At 62.5% G+C, this 18,002-nt stretch overlaps 3 protein-coding genes across 8 annotated transcripts; 1 reads left to right on the forward strand and 2 right to left on the reverse strand.

Annotated features, from left to right (window-relative positions):
* Positions 1-505: 505 nt before the first annotated feature.
* HDGFL2 (HDGF like 2) lies at positions 506-11,149 on the forward strand. 3 transcript variants are annotated; one of them, XM_065858481.2, is made up of 16 exons: positions 506-660; positions 2,902-2,978; positions 3,061-3,199; positions 4,821-5,000; positions 5,279-5,395; positions 5,510-5,581; positions 5,838-5,985; positions 6,176-6,251; positions 6,354-6,639; positions 7,565-7,659; positions 8,044-8,114; positions 8,464-8,534; positions 8,989-9,090; positions 9,187-9,400; positions 10,036-10,159; positions 10,309-11,149. In XM_065858481.2, the coding sequence occupies exons 1-16, from the start codon at positions 589-591 to the stop codon at positions 10,382-10,384; spliced, it is 1,920 nt and encodes a 639-aa protein (XP_065714553.2). In that variant the 5' UTR covers positions 506-588; the 3' UTR covers positions 10,385-11,149. The 3 variants fall into 3 exon arrangements, with proteins under 3 accessions (XP_065714553.2, XP_065714554.2, XP_065714555.2); XM_065858482.2 differs by having other exon boundaries at positions 7,571-7,659; XM_065858483.2 differs by lacking the exons at positions 2,902-2,978; positions 3,061-3,199 and having other exon boundaries at positions 514-660.
* Positions 11,150-11,587: 438 nt separating this feature from the next.
* Positions 11,588-13,993, reverse strand: LOC136113169 (uncharacterized). 3 transcript variants are annotated; one of them, XM_065858177.2, is made up of 5 exons: positions 13,892-13,993; positions 13,376-13,428; positions 13,075-13,270; positions 12,527-12,627; positions 11,588-12,435 (listed from the first exon to the last, which is right to left on the reverse strand). In XM_065858177.2, the coding sequence occupies exons 1-5, from the start codon at positions 13,899-13,901 to the stop codon at positions 11,668-11,670; spliced, it is 1,128 nt and encodes a 375-aa protein (XP_065714249.2). In that variant the 5' UTR covers positions 13,902-13,993; the 3' UTR covers positions 11,588-11,667. The 3 variants fall into 3 exon arrangements, with proteins under 3 accessions (XP_065714249.2, XP_071655647.1, XP_071655646.1); XM_071799546.1 differs by having other exon boundaries at positions 11,588-12,198; positions 12,382-12,435; positions 13,376-13,993; XM_071799545.1 differs by having other exon boundaries at positions 13,376-13,993.
* Positions 13,994-14,091: 98 nt separating this feature from the next.
* Positions 14,092-17,885, reverse strand: LOC136113228 (perilipin-3-like). 2 transcript variants are annotated; one of them, XM_065858293.2, is made up of 8 exons: positions 17,810-17,885; positions 16,658-16,715; positions 16,213-16,408; positions 15,730-15,812; positions 15,346-15,643; positions 15,022-15,212; positions 14,831-14,947; positions 14,092-14,750 (listed from the first exon to the last, which is right to left on the reverse strand). In XM_065858293.2, the coding sequence occupies exons 2-8, from the start codon at positions 16,706-16,708 to the stop codon at positions 14,406-14,408; spliced, it is 1,281 nt and encodes a 426-aa protein (XP_065714365.1). In that variant the 5' UTR covers positions 16,709-16,715; positions 17,810-17,885; the 3' UTR covers positions 14,092-14,405. The 2 variants fall into 2 exon arrangements, with proteins under 2 accessions (XP_065714365.1, XP_065714364.1); XM_065858292.2 differs by lacking the exon at positions 17,810-17,885 and adding an exon at positions 16,834-16,932.
* Positions 17,886-18,002: the final 117 nt, after the last annotated feature.

Below are 18,002 nucleotides of genomic sequence, written 5' to 3' on the forward strand. Positions count from 1 at the left end.
AGCCTGGCTCCTTGCACCGTTTAGCTCCGGCTTAGCTGCCTTGAGCTCAGGTTTTAAAAGCAAAGGCAGGTAGAGCTGGACTAACCTTGTCCCCCAGTGCCAGTGGCCCTGTCCTCACCACGGGGACAATTCCTGCCACCCCAACCACACAGGCCCCTCAGTCCTGGGGCATAGGGTGCCCCTGGCTGCTCTGTCCCATTCCCTATAGCCCTGTCCCTCACCCTATGACACTGTCCCCCTCCCTACAGCCCTCATCCTCACCTCATGGCCTTGTCCCCCTCCCTGTGGCCCTGTCCTCCCCCCAGCCTTGTCCTCCAGCCCCGTCCCACGCAGCTCCCCCGCCCCTCTGGCCACGCCCCCCCAGCGCCCCCCGCTTCGGCGCCACTGGCGGCGCGGCCCAATCCCGTTATCTCGGCGTGCCCTCGCCTCGCTCCCATTGGGCGAGACAGCGGAGCGACGTGGCGCCGAACCAACGGGATCTGGAGCCGCGGGCAGGGGCGGGACATCCTGCAGGCCGGGCCGTTCCCGCCCCGCTGCCCGGTGCTGCCCGCGGCCTGGGCCTCCGCCGCCGCCCCGCCCGCGGCCGCCATGCCGCACAGCTTCAAACCCGGAGACCTCGTCTTCGCCAAGATGAAGGGCTACCCGCACTGGCCGGCCCGGGTGAGACCGCGGGACCGCGCCGGCTTGGGAACGCACCTGGGAGGGGGGTGGACGCACCGGGCCGGGGGAGGGCCCGGGTCGGACCGGACCGGACCGGAGATCCCGTACCGCGATGGGGGGCGGTACCGGGATGGGGGCCGGTACCGGGGTAGGAACACGCACCGCCTCCTGTCCCGGAGTGGGGAACCCGTAGCGGCATGGAGGTGCCATAACGGTACCTGCACCGGGATGGGGTGTCCGGTACCGGGATGGGGTGTCTGCTACCGGGATGGGAACCTGGTACCCCCGCCTGCCCCGGGATGGCGCCGGTGTTGACATGAGGGACTTGTACCAGCACCCCTACTGGGATGGAGATCCCATAACGGCACCGTTCTGGTCCTGGCATGGAGCATCCCACACCGGGATGGGGGTCCCTACCGGGATAGGACCCTGTACCGGCTCGGGGTGTCCCAAACCGGGACAGGGGACCCATCCTGGTGTCTGTCCTGCGGTGAGGGATCTGCAGCAGCCCCTGTGCTGGTGTGGGGATTCCCATCCCAGCACCCACACCAGACTGGGACATCCCGTGCTGGCGTGGGAGCTCTGGCACCAGCACCTGTACCGGGATGGGGAGTCCTGTGCCAGGATGGGAGGTCCCATTCCAGCACACAGACTGGGATGGGCACCCAGTATGGGAATCCCGTAATGGAACGAGGAACCCCATGTCTGCACCTGTACTGGGATGAGGGCTCGGTGCTGGCACAGGGATCCTGTACGGGCACCGTGCTGGGGTGGGGGTCCCGGACTTGAATTTGAGGTCCTGTTCTGGGATGAGACCCTGCACTGGGATGGGGCACCCCACACCAGCACCCAAACTGGAATTGGGGTGTGATACCGGGAAGGGGTGCTGTGATGGCACCTGTATCAGGATGGACAAACCCAGACTGGGATGGGGGTCCCAGACTGGAATTTGGGGTCCTGTGCTGGCATCTCCACTGGGAGGAGATCCAGCACCAGACTGGGGGTCCCGTGCTGGCACCTGCACCAAGAGAGAGATGGGGTGTCCCCCACACCCTCTGCCCTTCATCCTCCCTCCTCATCCTCATCCCCCTGGCCCAGCAGGACCCTGCCCCTGCAGACACCCACATTCCCCTTCCCAGCATGGATGTCACCCAGCACTGGGTGGGGACAGAGCTGGGGGCTGGGGACAGCGCCTGGGTGTGACACGTGCGGGGGCTGCACTGGGCACTCATGGGGTGCTGGTGCCGTTTGGGGGCGCAGATGGAGCGCGTGTGGCGGGGGACACGGGGTCCTGCCGGCTGGGTGACAGCGTTGTGCCGCGGTGACACCCAAGACATGGGGGCCGGTGTCGGACAAGCTCCCGAGGGGAGCGTGAGGTGGCTCGGGGGCTTGGACGGGGGCTCCGTGGTGGTCGCCATCGGCGGGTTTGTCGTCTGAAGAAGCACGTTAGCGAGAGACTGGCAGGTGGAGACTGTGCGGGATTGGGGCCGGTGGGTACCGGGGAGGCTCCGGGTGCCAGAGATGCTGTCGCTTGGCCACACCATGCCGGGAGATCTGGGACGCCGTCCCCGCGCTGCCACGGCCGGCCTGGCGCCAACAGGACTCGCTCCTTCCAGGAGAGCCCTTGCGCTGCCGGTGTCTGCAGCCCCTCCTGCTTTTAGCTCGCTTGCTCTTTTGGGGAACACTTCCCCGCCGACCCGAAGACCTCCCCAGCACGTGGGGCACCCCCTGCGCACCCCGAGGCTCCCGCCCGACCACGTGGAGCAGCCGGACGGGCGCAGGGAAGAAGATGGGGTGACCCCCCGACGCGTCCCGCTGGCAGCAGGGGCTGCTCCTGCGGCTGGTCTCCAACCTGGAAGGACCCTCAGGAGCAATCGCCCCCCAACCCCGGGCTGGAGGGGCTTCCCTCGGGCGTCCCCCCCGCCGAGGCGGCCGGTGCGATGGATCTCTGGGGAGTAGCACAAGGCCCGCGCTTCCCCGGGCGGTGAGAGAGACGACCTCGCGCCGAGCTCTGGCCGCAGAGCCCCCGCGCCGGATCCCTTCTGTTACTCTTCTAGAGATCCAGACGCCGCAGCGGGACTCCCGTGCGTAGCGACGTCCCCGGCCGGGTGCTTTCTTGCTGTGCTTGCCTCCAAGCGGGTGCAGGTTGCCGACGCCGCTAGCCGGGGGCTTGACGTGCCTTGCGGAGGACGTGCTCCAGCCTCTCTCTCTGACCACCTCCTGCTTTGGGTTTCCTTTCAGATCGATGACATCGCGGACGGCGCCGTGAAACCCCCACCGAACAAGTACCCCATCTTCTTCTTCGGCACCCACGAGACGTAAGCGCTGCCTCGCTCTCCTCTCGGGGCTTTGTCCCGCTGCCTCCGCTCCGGCCTCACCTCTGCTTTGTTTCTTCTCCAGCGCCTTCTTGGGCCCTAAAGATCTCTTCCCTTATGAAAAATATAAAGACAAATATGGGAAACCAAACAAGAGGAAAGGCTTCAACGAGGGATTGTGGGAAATCCAGAACAACCCTCACGCCAGTTACAGTGCCCCAGGGGTGAGTGCGGGCCCGCGCGGGACTTCAAGGCCGTGGGCTGCCTCCCGCTCTGCTTTCCTCCCGATCGCTCTCTTTTTTCCTGCTTCCCGTTGCTCTGGTGTCTACGCGCTTCCAGCTCGGCTCTCTCAGGGTTGAAGTAGCTTCCCTACCTTGTCCTCTCCCTTCCTGAGGGAGTCAGCCCTCCTCATCCTCCTCCTCCTCCTCCTCTGGAGGAAGATGCTTTCGCCCCATTTTCGAGGTGGAATCGGGGATGTGCTTTGTGCCGCTTGCCCAAAACCACAGAGGGTTTTGTTATCAGGGTGAGAACTTGAGGTTTGCTCATCCCCCGCTCCCAGACCTGCGCCCAGACGGTTGGGCAGGCCCGTTCTTCATCCGTTTCCAAGGTCCTGACCTGAAAGCTGCTCCTTGAGCAGGCTGGGAGACGGGTCTTTGCTGTCAAAATGGCTTGTGTGGGTATTTCGTAACCATCATTGCGTGGTTGTAAAGCCACATTCAAAGAGGACATCGAGGGCAGCTCTGTAGGTGGTTGGTCTGAAGAGGCAGAGGAAGGTTTTTAAGATGAGTTCCCGAGACAAGGTGTTTTAGGAGCGGGGCAGGTGTGGGGAATGAGCCCCCGCTGCCAGCGCGGGGGAGAGGATGCGGCTTGAGTGGCTGTGGGAGACGGTTGGACCCAAAATCATAGGTGCAGGGTTAGGAGGGATCATGGAGATGCTTGAAAACCTGGAGAGCTTGAGCTTGTTGGGTGGGAGGTTGGTGCTGGTGAGGGAGCAGCAGCTGCATTGCCCAGGGCCTCCCAGAAAACCTGTTGGTGAAGGATCTGCTGTGATCAAGGGACCGAGGTGACACCAGCGGCCCCGCCAAGGCTGCGGGTTCACCAACGCCAACTGCATCTTGTGGCCAAAAGAAGAACAGCCTGAAGTTGAGATCTTTTTTGGTTTTGAGACCTCAATGAAGTGAGTTGCCAGAAACAGTCAAGGACAAGGAGAGACCTGGAAGATTCCCAGCTCCAGAAAACGCCTTGGGTGCGATGTCCTTGCGTGAGGAACCTCATGGAAAGCCAGGAGACCTTCCCTACGTGGGAACGAGGGAGCAGGACACCGGAGATCCCAACTGGGAAGAGCTTTGGGTGCCGCACTGGACTCCTCATGTGGACATTTTCCTGAACCACGTTGAGGGCTGGTGACCAGCTGAGCAGAGAACGGCTGCTCCCTGACACCGAGGGGGCTGAACTGAACCACCCAATGTGTCTGGTGCTGTTGGGCCGTCGGGTCTTGGCTCCTCGGGGGGTCTGTGGCAGAGCATGAGGATTTGGGGACGGGGGAAGCCGAGCTGGGGGATCCAGAGGGAGAAAGCGTTGCTGGTGGTCTCGGGGTGAGGGGCAGAAGAATTAGAAGGGGGTCGTTGATTGAGTGTCCTCGCTGAAGGGCTGGTGGTGTTGTCCCCCTGCCCCAGAGCAATGCTGAGGGGTTCTGTGCCATGGGGGGGCTGCCCCACACTCCTGCACCCACATCTCTGCCATCCATCGCTCCTCACCCCACTGTGCCCTTTCTCCTCTCACCCCAATGCACCACAGCCCCTCGGGGCGATGCAATAACACGACTCTTGTCTCCGGTGTCTTTAGCCCACGAGCTCCTCGGACAGCGACGTTCCCGAGAACGACCCGATGGGGGGAAGCGATGCGGGTGACGATGAGGAAGATGCTGCCATGGCTGCAGTCGCCACGGGGAAAATGGAAAGCGATGAGGACTCGGATCAAGGCAGCGACCACAGCGGGATGAAGCGGAAATCGCTGGCTATGAAAGTGAGCGTGGGGGTTGAGGTGGGGACGGGAGGGTGTCCTGGTCAGGGGTCACTGTTGGAAGGGGGCGGAGGAGCCACAGAAATGATCTGAGACTGGAACAGCTCTGCTGGGGGACAAGCTGAGAGAGTTGGGGTGTTCAGATGGAGAAGAGAAGCTCCGAGGAGACCTTAGTGTGGCCTTTCAGTGCTTAACATGAGCCCATAAGAAAGATGGGGACAGACTTTTGAGCAGGGCCTGTTGTGATAGGTTCTCTGACATTGTCACTTCTTGGATATCAGATGCCGGTGACAAAACGGCCTCGGAAATCCTCCAGTGACCTGGATCAGGGCAGCCCCTCCCCATCAGAAGAGGAGAACTCGGAAACGTCTTCCGAGTCAGAAAAAAACAGCGACCAGGTGAGAGGGTTTGGGGAAACGCTTGTGCGGAGGGCGGCGGCCTGAGGGAACCTGACCGGTTCTGAAACCCTCGTGAGACTCTTCCCTCATCTTCCTACCTGTGTTTTCCTTCAGGACTTCACTCCTGAGAAGAAGCCGGTGGCCAGAGCTCCGCGGAGGATGCCGGCAGTGGGGAGGAAGAAGAAGGTAAGAGTCTGGGGTCTGTGGAGCGGGCTGGGGGGTGTCAGGGCTCTGCTGCCGGCTGAGTGTAGATTCAGAGCACCAGGAGGGACCTTGCTGGTGCTTCTGACTTGGTTGTGCCTTGTGCTGCTGTGGTTTTGGGGCACATTGTTGTGGTTTTGGGGCACATTGCTGTGTTTTGGGGTGCATTGCTGTGGTTTTGAGGATGCTGCTGGCCCACTGCCACCCTCCCGGTCCAACCCCGCTCACTCTCTACCTGCAGAAAGTGGAATCCGGCTCAGACTCAGACTCCAAAGTGGACTCGGATTTGGAAATGAGAAACACGACTGTGGATATGACCAAGTCGGATTCCGACTCCGATTCGGACTCGGACGTGTCTGTGAAGAAGCCTCCACGGGGCAGGAAGCCAGGTGAGACCGAGGAGGCTTCTTCCACCACCTCTGTACTCCTCACGGGCTGGAGAGAACGTGAGGTTGGGGGCTCCTGGGGTCCCCTTCTGTCATGGCCGCCTTCCAACAGCCTTCTGCCCCCCTGATTTGGGGCTGTTTTAACAGAGGGACACCCAGGGCTCCTGCTGAACATCTCCCCGTTGTCTTGCAGCTGAGAAACCCCCTCCCAAGCCCCGGGGCAGGAAACCGAAGCCCGAGCGTGTCCCCACCAGCTCCAGCAGCGACAGGTGAGATCAGCTGGGACGCTGTCACCCACAGAGCTGGGCTGGGGAGGATGTCACCCACCTCCCCTCCGCATGAGGGGTCCGAGCGTGCTCTGTCCTTGGCAGCGACAGCGATAGCGACGTGGATCGCATCAGTGAGTGGAAGAGGCGAGATGAAGAACGACGGCGAGAGCTGGAGGAGAAGAGGAAGAGGGAGCAGGAGGAAGAGATCCGTCGGCTGCGGGAGCAGGAGAAGGAGGAGAAGGAGAAGAGGAAGGAGAAGGCAGAGAAGGGCGAGGAGGTGCGCTCGGATTCAGACAGCAGCGCGGAGGATGAAGTGGCCAAAAAGGGCCGGAAAGGCCGGGCCAAGGCTGCGTCCTCCTCGGACTCTGAACTGGAGCTGGAGAAAGAGGTGAGTGCAGCACCACGGGGAGCTGGGGACGGACAGGCAACCGGTCACCTCCCTGCCACCGCAGGGACCTCCAGGAGCCACAAGGACCTGCTGTCTCAGTCTGGGGTGGTCCATGAGCGCTGGGGAGGTTTGTGTCCGTAGGCACATCCATGCCAGGGCTCTCCCTGGTCCAGGACACCCCATCCAGCTGTGGGTCTTGCGTCCCAATGGTTCTGTCCCTTGCTCCACGGTCATTGGATTTGTCCCCTCTCCTTCCTGGAGCCAGAGGGAGCAGCAGCCAGACTCAAATCCTGGGGGCAGTTTTGGGCCCCTCACGCCAAGAAAACCCTTGAGGTGCTGGAGCGAGTTGAGAGAAGGGAACGGAGCTGGTGAGGGGCTGGAGCACAAGTGTGATGGGAGCGGTTGAGGGACCTGGGGGTTCAGCTGGAGAACAGGAGCTGAGGGGAGACCTTCTGATCTCTGAACTGCCTGAAAGGAGCTCGGAGCCGGGGGGGTCTGGCTCTGCTCCCCAGGAACAAGCGCCAGGAGCAGAGGAAACGGCCTCAAGTTGCGCCAGGGGAGGTTGAGATTGGATCTGGGGAAGAATTTCTTCCCCAAAGGGCTGTGGGGCATTGGAACAGGCTGCCCAGGGCAGTGCTGGAGTCACCATCCCTGGAGGGTTGGACAGACGGACATGAGGTTCTCAGGACATGGGGCAGGGACAGGGCTGGGTTATGGTTGGACTCTGATCTTGAGGGTCCTTTCCAACCAAAATGATTCTATAATGTGTTTTTTATCCTGTGCAGGGGATGCCCCTGCATCCAAAGGGACCTGCAGGGGTGGTGTGATGGGTGCCGGCTGCTCGCATTGCCAGAATGTGGCACCATCACCCTCCTGCAGCGGGGAGGGCTCTGCTGCTCTCGCCTGCATTGTTCTCTCCTCCAAGGTAAAGAAGCCTGCGAAGAAGCAGCCCTCGGAGTTGTCAAGGAAACCAAATCAGAAGGAGAAGAGGGGCCGAGCAGAGGAGAAACCACGCAACAAGTCAGCATCTCCCCTCCCCACACCGGTGCTTCCCTTCCTCTGAGGACAGGGCTGTTCCCGCTGCCACCCTGGGGTGGGGATGGGGCTCCCGTGGGGCTCCCCTGGGCAAGCAGTGCCTGGAGGGGGCTGGGCGGTTGCCCCCGTCGTGGAGGGGCTGGAGAAGGTGTTGAGGGACCCCCTGGTGTTTTCCATCTCACAGGGGCAGATCCTTGGGGTGTTGCATTGGGGCTGTGCCTCTCTGCAGTCCCGGGGAGCGTGGCTGGAGTGTGTTGGGGCTCTGCTGCCTGAATTGTCCTGGGGGGACATGCCGACAGGGGCTGTCACCCTTCTCATTACCCTCACCTGAACCGTAACCCTTTTACCTCTTTCCTTTTCCTCCTGCAGACCTGTGAAAGTGGAACGAGGCCGGAAGAAATCTGACCCTGTCCCCGAAAGGAGGATGGAGAAGAAAAAGGGTGAGAAAGCTGTTGCTTGCTGTCACAGAGGGAGAGAAGGAGACCAGGGTTGGTTCCCCCCTTCCAGGAAAGGGATTTTTCCCACTGGGATCAGTGTGGTTGTACTGGGGCCCTTCCCAGCGCTGCTGTGGTCCCAGTATCATGTTGGGAAATACTGGCAGGGTGTGCAGAGACAGTGAGCTTGCCGCATCCCTCCCCATCTTGGCACATCTCTGGAGAGGTCCCTGGGGCTCTGCTTGACCTTGGAGGTGCAGGAGGAAACCAAACCCTTGCTGGGTGGAGGTCCAGGGCTCCGGGCAGTGCTGCTCCGGTGACCTGATGTCTCAGCCTGTCTTTCTTGTTGCTGTAGAACCCACAGTGGAAGAGAAACTTCAGAAACTTCACAGCGAGATCAAGTTTGCGCTGAAGGTGGATAATCCGGTGAGTTCTGAGAGCCTTGGCCTGACCTGGGAGGTCCATTTGTCTTCGGCCATCGTGTGAGCTGTGCCTGGCTGCGATACCTGGGGGTGCTGCACCTGGCTGAGCCTCCTCTTCCTCATCTGCACGTGAGGAAGGAATTGTTGCCCTGAGGGTGGTGAGAGCCTGGCCCAGGTTGGCCAGAGAGGTGGTGGATGAACCATCCCTGGAGACATCCCAGGCCAGGCTGGACGGGGCTCTGAGCAACCTGAGCTGGTGAAGATGTCCCTGTCATGGCAGGGGGGGCACTGGGGGCACTGGGAAGGGCCCTTCAACCCAAGTTATTCTGAATCTACAATTCTGTGATTCCCCTTCGGGGTGCTGGGTGGCATTAGGGGACTGTGCTCCACGCCGCACTGCCCCGGGTGCCCACAGGGAGACTTCCAGGCAGCTGCTGATCTCGGTGTCACCCTTGCAGGACATCAAGCGGTGTCTGAACGCGCTGGAGGAGCTGGGCACACTCCAGGTCACCTCTCACATCCTCCAGAAGCACACCGACGTGGTGGCGACGCTCAAGAAGGTGGGACAGAGGGCTGAGTCCCTGCTCCAGGGAGCGAGGCGCCTGCGCGGGCCCCCCCGGCCGTCAGACCATCTCTCCTCCCTTTTTCTGGCGCAGATCCGTCGCTATAAAGCAAACAAGGACGTGATGGAGAAAGCTGCTGAGGTCTACACCCGGTTGAAGTCGCGTGTCCTGGGACCAAAGCTGGAGGCGATCCAGAAAGCCAACAAAGCTGGAACGGAGAAGGACAAGGGGGAGGCGGAGAAGGGCCAGGAGAAGCTGGCGGGTGGGGAGACACGGAACGAGAAGGGGGAAGAGGAGACAAACGCGGGTAACGTTCCCTGTGTGTCCCAGCGCTGCTCCCTGGGGGCTGGGGATACAGTGACACAGCACATCCCGCTGGGGTTACAGACAAGGGTGGCTCTTGGCCTTGGCGGCAGCAGGGTTAGTCAGCCCCACGTGTCACCTCCCCTCCTGTTTCACGGTGCCAGGAGGGGGAAAGGTTGGGACGGGGAGTGCCAGCAGCACTGGGAGCAGAGGGCGAACCCCACCCCGACTTTGGGAACCTCGGGGCTGGTTTTTGGGCCAGCGGCTCCTCTGCCAGCCCCAGCGCTGCCCCGGGAGCTGCAGGAATGCGGAGCCGCCCTGGGCCGCCGGCTCCGGCTCTTGGCAGGCGCTGGGGAGCGGGATCTTCCACCCTGCCCAGGGACATCCTGGCGATGCTTCAGGAGCCTTCCCGGAGGAGCTGATGGGGAAAATCCGCTCTGGGTGCGGGGGTTGGAGTCTTTGGGGCCCTTTTGATAGCAATCGGGGTCAGGCCAGGCCTGGGGTCCCCTTGCTCCAGTCTGCGTGTCCCCTGCCTGGATGGGGACAACCTATGGCTGTGGGTTGTGCAGCCCCTCGGGGTCGAGATGGACGATGTACCCCATGGGGATGGGATGTCTGAGCCTCTCTCTTCCCTTTTAGACTTATCAGGTCCTGTGAATGGTGAATCCCTGTCCCAAAAAGCAGAGGGCACGGAGGAGAAGGACAAAAGCCAAGGGCTGGGAGCTGGAGAACTGGAGGCGTTGGCTGAGGAGACGCACAACAAGTGAGCGCAGGGAGCGGGAGGTGCACAGGAGCTGATTCATGTCCCCCCTGGGCTCTCGTAGCGTTGTTTTTGGGAGATTTTGTGGGGTGTTTGGGCTTTTCCCAGCTCGGGAAGGAGGACACTGGCTGAGAGATGTGTTTTCCCCGCAGCGTGCAGGACTATCCCAAGGCCGAGCGAGCCGGTCGCGAGGAGGCAGAGGCTGCGGATGACGCCGAGGAGAGCTGAGGAGGAGGAGGAGGAGGAGGAAGAAGAGGGGCTGCAATGGCAGAGCAGCCTCTGCTTGAGTTACTTCACTAAGTCACACAGTAGCTGATGTCCTAGATCTTGTCCTGTGCCCCCCGCCCCGCCAAAGCACCGGCCACGGGGGGGCTGTGCTGGTTGTCTATGTTTGTCCCTTCTCTTTTTTTGTTTTGTTTTGTTTTAATTTTGGTTTCTTTATTTTGGTTGTTTTGTTTTTCCCTCCCACAAAATTTCTTGTGATTTCAACCGCCATGAAATGAATATAAAGGGTTTTTTAATGAAAAAACAAAACACAAGGAGCCCTAGTGTCTTGTTTCTTGAGGCATCGCTGACTGTGACGAGGGGAGGGCAGGAGCATCCCCCCCAACCTGGGACTGGAAAATGTCCCCATAAGCCAGGACCAGGCACCGCTGGGTGTCCCTGTCCCTGGTGAGGGGAGCGGGACAGCCCAACCTGGCTCTACCTTGGACACAGGGGCTTCTCTGAGCCCCCTTCCCCACCATCATCATCCTCACTCTGGCCAGAGGCAGCTGCTGGAGCCAGGTCCCTCTGCCCCAAGGGAGGCAGCTTTTGGATTAAAACCGGAATAAAACCGGTGTGTTCTCTCCTATCTCAACCAGGGAGGGACTGAACTGTGGCAGCATCCTGCCTTGTGCTGGGCAGCACCTTCGGCCATCTGTCTGTCCGCTCTTTTGCGAAAGATCTGAAGCTTTTGTATATGGAAAAATAAAGATGTTCCCAGCTCAACCAGCTGCCGCGTCCTCGTTTGTGCCAGCGCGGCGGGGGGATCCCCCCACCCCACTTTGAGGCTGCTCTTGCTGTAACTCGGCCCTTGGGGAGAAGCTGATTTCATTCTCCGTAAACAAAACCCAAATAAAACCTAAAAAAATATATATAAATAAATACAAAAAGCCCCATGTGCCTTTTACCCAATTGCTGGGAAGCAGGAGGAAAAATGGCGAAGATGGGGGTGACATGGGGGCTGGTGACACATAAGAGAGGAGGGGACAACCCGGCCCCCATGCTGGGGAAATGGGGACACGGACATGTCACCACAGCTCAGGAGGGGCTGGTTAAGCCCTGTGCTGCCCCCGCAAGGGGTTTGTATCAACCTCCCCCCCAGAACTCCCCTCTTGCCTTTGGCTGATGCAGCACCGAGGGACAATAACACCAGGACACAGACATCAGCACGAGCAGAGGCTTGTTGGTGGTATCGAGGACACCATGGGGTTTCAGGTCCTCGCATGGCTGGTTAAACTGGGGCAGTCTTAGGGCTGGGGGTCCGGGGGGGCAGCGTCTGGTGGCTCAGCAGCCTCAGTGCTGTCTGGTGTCACCGTCTCGGCAGCCTCGGTGCTGTCTGGTGTCACTGTCCCAGCTGAACTGGTTGTGTCTGGTGCCACCATCTCTGCAGATTTGGTGCTGTCTGGTGCCACCATCTCAGCAGAATTGGTGGTGTCTGGTGTCATCATCTCCGCAGATTTGGTGCTGCTCAGTGCCACCATCTCAGCAGAACTGGTGGTGTCTGGTGACACCGTCTCAGCAGAACAGGTGCTGTCTGGTGTCACCGTCTCAACAGATTTGGTGGTATCCGGTGCCACTGTCCCAGCAGCCTCGGTGGTGTCTGGTCTCCCTGTCCCAGCAGCATTGGTGGCGTCTGGTCTCACTGTCCCAGCAGCATCCTGCAGCCACCCCAGTGCCGGGTGCTGGAGCAGGAACACCCCCAGCGCCTGCCAGGCCTGGGTCACCACCTCCTCTCCCCGGGTCACCACGACCACCAGCAGCTCCTCCAGGGACCCGACCTGGACAAAGACGTCACGGAGCTCGGCCACCCTGCGCCGCGCTCTCCGCGCCGCCTTGCTCAGCGGCACCCGCAGCCTCTCGGCCCCAGCCCGCAGGTTCTCCGAGACGTCCCGCAGCCTGGCCGAGACATCCCACAGCTGCTGCACCAGCATCCAACCCGCAGCCGCCACCTGTCCCCGCACCGTCACCATGGTCCTGTACACCTCCGGGCCGCCACCTTCCCGCGTGGAGTCCGTCTGCGGGAGGAACGGCACCATGGGGATGGGGGTCCTGGGCACGGTGGGGATCCCCCAGCATCCCCCAGCATCGAGAATGAGCGGTTCTCACCAGGCCAAGGACACGCTGGAGCCGGGCGAGCTGGGGGCGGATGTCTGGTGGCCGTGGCCAGAGCTGCTGTGTTATGGCCACCACTCGTCTCCGGGCTTCATCTGTGAGGGAGCAGAGGGGAAGGAGGCGGTTGAGCCAGAGAACTCCGGCCAAGGCAAATCTGGACCCTCCACAGTGCGGGGGGAGAGGGGGTGCTGGCCCCCAACAGCATCCTGGGTGAAGAGGACATCCAGCAACATGCCAGAGCAAAAGGGACATGGGGATGCCCAGCAGCACCCCAAAGCAAACGGTACATGGGGACAACCAGCAGAATCCCAGGGTGAAAGGGACACCAGGATGCCCAGCAGTGCCCTGAGAGGAAGGGGACATGGGGACCCCAGCAGCACCCCAGGACAACGGGACCATGGGGACCTCCAGCAGCACCCTGAGAGGAAGGGGACAGGGGGACCCCAACAGCATCATAGGACAACAGGGCCATGGAGACTCCCAGCAGCACCCCAGGACAAAGGGGCCATGGGGACCCCCAGCAGCACCCCGGGGTCTCTTACCCGCCTGCCTCTCGCTCAGGTGCCGGTTCAGCCACCTCTGGGACGTGTCCAGCGCCCGCTGCATGCTGTGGAACACGATCCGGACCCCCCGGGGGCCCAGCACAGCACAGACGATGGTGCTCACAACCGAGGGGTCGCTGGCCCCGGGGTCCTGGGGGAGCCCCGGCTGCCTGGGGGGACCCCTCGGGGGAACAGCCTGGGGTGCAGGGGGGGCTGTGGTCAGATACCCCCCCCGGCACTTGGTCCCCACCAGGGACCCGTGGGACCGCAGGCAGGGTCACAGCCCCTGGGGACAGGGTACCTGCTGGGGTGGCTGCGCGGTGGCCTCATCCGCAGGGTCCCAGGTGGCTCTGCCTGTGGGAAGGGGGGGGCACAGCACTGACACTGGGGTGCAGGGGGGGCCATGGAGCCCCAGTGCCATCTCTGGGACAAGCAATGCCCGTGGGGGCAAGTTGTGTGGGGTGAGGGGCTGAGCGGCACTGGGAGGGCCCTGCTGGACCCCTCCATCATGAACATGGAGCCCCACAGCCATCATCACCCATGGTGTGGGTGAGACGCTGGTCTGGGGGACAGAGCAGGGTGCCACCAGATGGACTGGGGGGTGTGGGGTGCTGGCCCTCACTCCTGGGGGGGTGAGGAGCTCCTGCCCCCCCCAATCAGACCCTTCTGTTGGGACAGGCTATGCCTGAGCATCCCCCCCAAAACGAGCCTGCACACAGGACGGTCCTGGTGTCACCTCCTGCTCTTGTCCTCCCACCCCAGGACATGGGGGTCCCTTGGCCTTATGGGGGGGGAAAAAAGGGGGGTTGTTCCTCACCCTCAGCCATGGGCTCTGCTCGGGGTGGGGGGAAGAGGCCGGTGTCCTGGGGGCTCAGCACCTGCTGTCCCCTCCAGTCATTCCATTAGAAGCCAGGGACTCTGTGACATCACCCCTCAAACCCCTGGGGAAGGGGGGGGGGGCACAGCCATGACACCCCTGTCACCACCCTGTCCCCCCCAGAAGAAGCCTCAGTCCAGTGCAAAACTAACCAGAGTTTATTGCTCATGAGCCACCCCAACCCTACAAGAGCTCAAAGGCACCGAGGACAAGTGGACGGGGGATGCAGTCAGGGTTAGAGGTGACCCCCCCAGGCACTTGGGGAGGACCAAGGCACATTACTGCATGTCCCTGGTACAGGTGACAAGGGACAGAGCTGCACTTGGGGCAGGCAGGAGGTCCCCGTACAGGCAGGCACTATGGTTATGGGCAAGGTGGGCCAGGCTGGGGTTAGTAGATGCTCCTAACTAGGCTTGGGGTGGGGGGGACCAACATCACCCCACCCCAGAGGCTGCTACTTCATCTCCAGCTCCACCAGGCGCTGGCCCGAGGGGGTAAAGGGTCCCACGAGCCAGGTCAGGGGGGTGTTATGGGCCACGTGCTCCACCAGCTCATCCATCAGCTGCCGAGCTTTGGTGGCCCGGGCACGCGCTTGGGCCAGGACACTGCCCGTCACGTCCTGCAGGGAGGTGGCGGAGGCCAGGGCTGCCCGGAGCTCCTCCACGTTGTTCCGGACCTGCCCCGCTGTGTCCTGGATGCTGGCGGGGAGGCCCTGGAGACTGGACACCAAGGGCTGGCAGGAGCTCTGGAGCTGCTGCGTCAAGCCCTGCAGCATGGCCAGCGTCCCCGACTCCACCGGCTGCGGGGGAACAAGGCGATAAGGGGTGGTGGGGGACACACCAGGTGGCCCTGGGGACCCCCCTCTGCCCTTCCACCTACCTCTGGTGGCACCTTGTCACCACCTGGTTGCTTCTTGCTCCACTCCAGCCACATCTGCTGCAGCTTCTCCTGCCCTCCCTGCAGCTTCTGGTCCATGCCCTGCTTGAGCTGCTCCACCTGCGAGGAGACAGAACCCAGTGTGGGTGTTGTCACCGCTATAGGTGGCATGGGGCACATGGGATGGGTCCTACCAGGTCGAGGGTGCACTGGAGCTGGGCCAGCACGTCCTGGCTGCTGCGGCGGGCGCTCTGCAGCTTGCCCAGCGAGTGCTGGAGGGCTCGGTTCCGCAGCTTGGTCGAGAGGGAGCCCAAGCGCACGAAGTAGCTCTGCTGCTGCTTCTGCTGCTCAGGTTCGAAGCCCTCGACAGCTGTGGCCAGCTTGGCTGGGGGAGAGGAGCTGCTGAGGCGGCCCCCACCACCACCAACCCCATGGAGAGCCAGCATCACCCTGCCTGTGCTCTACCCACACCCCCCAGCCCACGGCACATCTCCAGGAGGTTGTGAGCAGCTCCTTACCCAGCTCTTCATCCGTCATGGGCAGGTAATGGTCCACCAGCTCCTCCGACTTCTCCAGCACGGAGCCCACCCCGCTCACCACCATCTGGCCCACGGTGGAGCCCATAACGGTGTTGACGCCGCTGCTCACGGCCGACTTGGTGAGCTCCACGCTGCCCTGCACGGCCCCCTTGGTCATGTCCATCACACCCGTCACCCGGCTGGTCACCGCGTCCTTGGCCCCAGCCACCGTGCTGGTCAGGACATCCTTGGCCCCCGTCACTGTGGATGTCACCAGCTGCTTGGTGTCCGAGATGAGCTGGTTAAGGGGTGGACAAGCTTCTGTTAAGTAGCACTGGGGGGGAGACATCAAGTGTGTTTGTTCCCTCCAGCCCACCCCATTACCTTCTCCGTGGGCTGCTGCAGGATGGGCAGCTTCTCCTCCAGCTTATCCAGCCCTTTGCAGGCGTATTCATTAGCGGTGGAAACTAGAGAGGTGAAAAGAGATGGTTCTTGATATCCTGCAAGAGCTCTGCTGGGGCCAGGCTTTGGGGCACCCCAAAACTCATGGGGTGCTGCTCCCCCCAGCTTCTCCAGCCCTTTGCAGGTTTGTTTGTCCAAGATGAAAACCAGAGATGAGAAAACACCTTCTTCCTACCCCGCTGCCTTGCAAGAGCTCTGCTAAGGTCAGTTTGCCAGCACCTCAAAATTCGCAGGGTGCTGCCCCCCCTCAGCTTCTCCAGCCCTTTTAATGCTTATTATTGACAATATAAACTACAGACACAAAACCAGATTATTCTTCTCCTGCTGCCTTGTGAGAGCTCTGCCAGAGCCATGTTTTGTGCACCCCAAAACCCCTGGGGTGCTGCCCCCCCAGATCCCACTCACTCTGCGGCTCCAGCTTGGTGAGGATGGGCTGGGCCCCGCTCACCGCCGCCGCCGTCAGCGTCTTCACCCCCTTTTCGGCGGCGTCGCAGACGGACCTGACGTAGGGGTGGCTCTCCTTGGTGGACGCGTAGGCGGTGGACACCATCCCATAGGCAGAGCTGACCAGGGGCAGGCTGGCCACCCGCGTCCCGATGCTCTGGTGGGGGCGAGAAGGGGGTCCGTGAGAAGGGGGTCAGTTGAGAAGGGGGTCAGTGTGTGCTTGGGGGTGATGGATGCCCAAATCTCACAGGGGATGGGGAGGCACTGCGTGTCTCCAAAACCCTGAGGTTTGGGGTACATCGAGGACTCTCCAAATGCACCCAAGGGCGGAATAATAACGCAATGTCTTGTCCCCAAGCGGGGACCGCCTGGACCCCCCCACACCAAGCCCCTTTTCCCCCCTGACCTGCTGTTCTTCAGCCTTAGGCTGCGCCGTCCCGGGCTCGCTGGTGGCCATGGCGGGGCTGGGGGGGAAATGGAGCCGTGAGTGGGGTCAGGACCCCCAAATCCAGCGCGGATCAGCCCCCACCAAGCTGGAGCTCCCCAGAACAAGGGGGTCGCAGGGATCGGGACCGAACTCACCTCTGGAAGCCAAGCAGAGCTCTGAACTCGGTCCCCTCCCTCCCCGCCGCCCTTTGTAGCCCCGAAGCCCGGCCCCGAGCGCATGTGACCGGACCCGCCCCGCCGGGGCCGGCCCGGGGCGGTCCGGGAGCACCGACCCGGCGGGAGCGGAGCGGCTGGGGCTGCAGCGACCCCTCCCGGGACAGAGAACCCCCCGGGGCTGCTGCGACCCCTCTCGGGACAGAGAACCCCCCGGGGCTGCTGCGACCCCTCCCGGGACAGAGAACCCACCGGGGCTGCTGCGACCCCTCCCGGGACAGAGAACCCACCGGGGCTGCTGCGACCCCTCCCGGGACAGAGAACCCACCGGGGCTGCTGCGACCCCTCCCGGGACAGAGAACCACCCCCCCCCGGGCTGCAGCGACCCCTCCCGGGACCGGGAACCCCCAGGGGCTGCTGCGACCCTTCCCCGGACCAGGCTACACCGGCCGCCCTGGGACCGGAGCTCCCGGGACCCGGTTACATCGACACCGAGCTCCTGGGAGTCAGATCCTCCGGTCCGGGCTGCACCGATACACCCACTCCCGGGAAAGGTTCCCCCCCCCGGGCCCCAGTTCCCCGGGACCGGACTGAGCTGATCCCCACAGGACCGGGTGTCCCCCGGGAACGGGGTTCACCGGCCCCCCCACCCCGGGCCAGACTGTACCGATCCGCCCCGGGACAGGGAACCCCCGGGGTCAGATTCCCCATTAGGACCGGGCTGCACCGATCCCCCAGCATGGGATTCCTCGGGACCGGGCTGCACCAACCCTCTCTGGGACGGGATCCCTTGTGATCGGGTGTCACTGACTCTCCTGGGACCCGATTTCACTCTCCCATCACCGGATCCCCCACGTGAGGCTTCACCAACCCCCCCTCCACCCTTGCACTGACTCCCCCAAACCCTCTCTCCCCTCAGGGGGATCCCCCAGCACGGGGCTCCCAGTGTTGCCAGCACCTCGCCCGGTGGAGGTCAGACTGGTTCCAGCAGGACGGGACTGGGCGCCGTGGCCGCGCTGCACTCGCAGCGTGGGGGTGTCCCAGGCCCAGCCCTGCTGTGGTGACAACCCGGACGAAGTCCAGTGCCACATGGCCGCAGTTCACAGTTCAGCCACCCCTGCACCCCCTGTCCCAGCACCCTGCTGGCACCC

Source organism: Patagioenas fasciata, chromosome 27 (assembly GCF_037038585.1).
Source record: "Patagioenas fasciata isolate bPatFas1 chromosome 27, bPatFas1.hap1, whole genome shotgun sequence".
NCBI classification, from domain to species: domain Eukaryota; kingdom Metazoa; phylum Chordata; class Aves; order Columbiformes; family Columbidae; genus Patagioenas; species Patagioenas fasciata.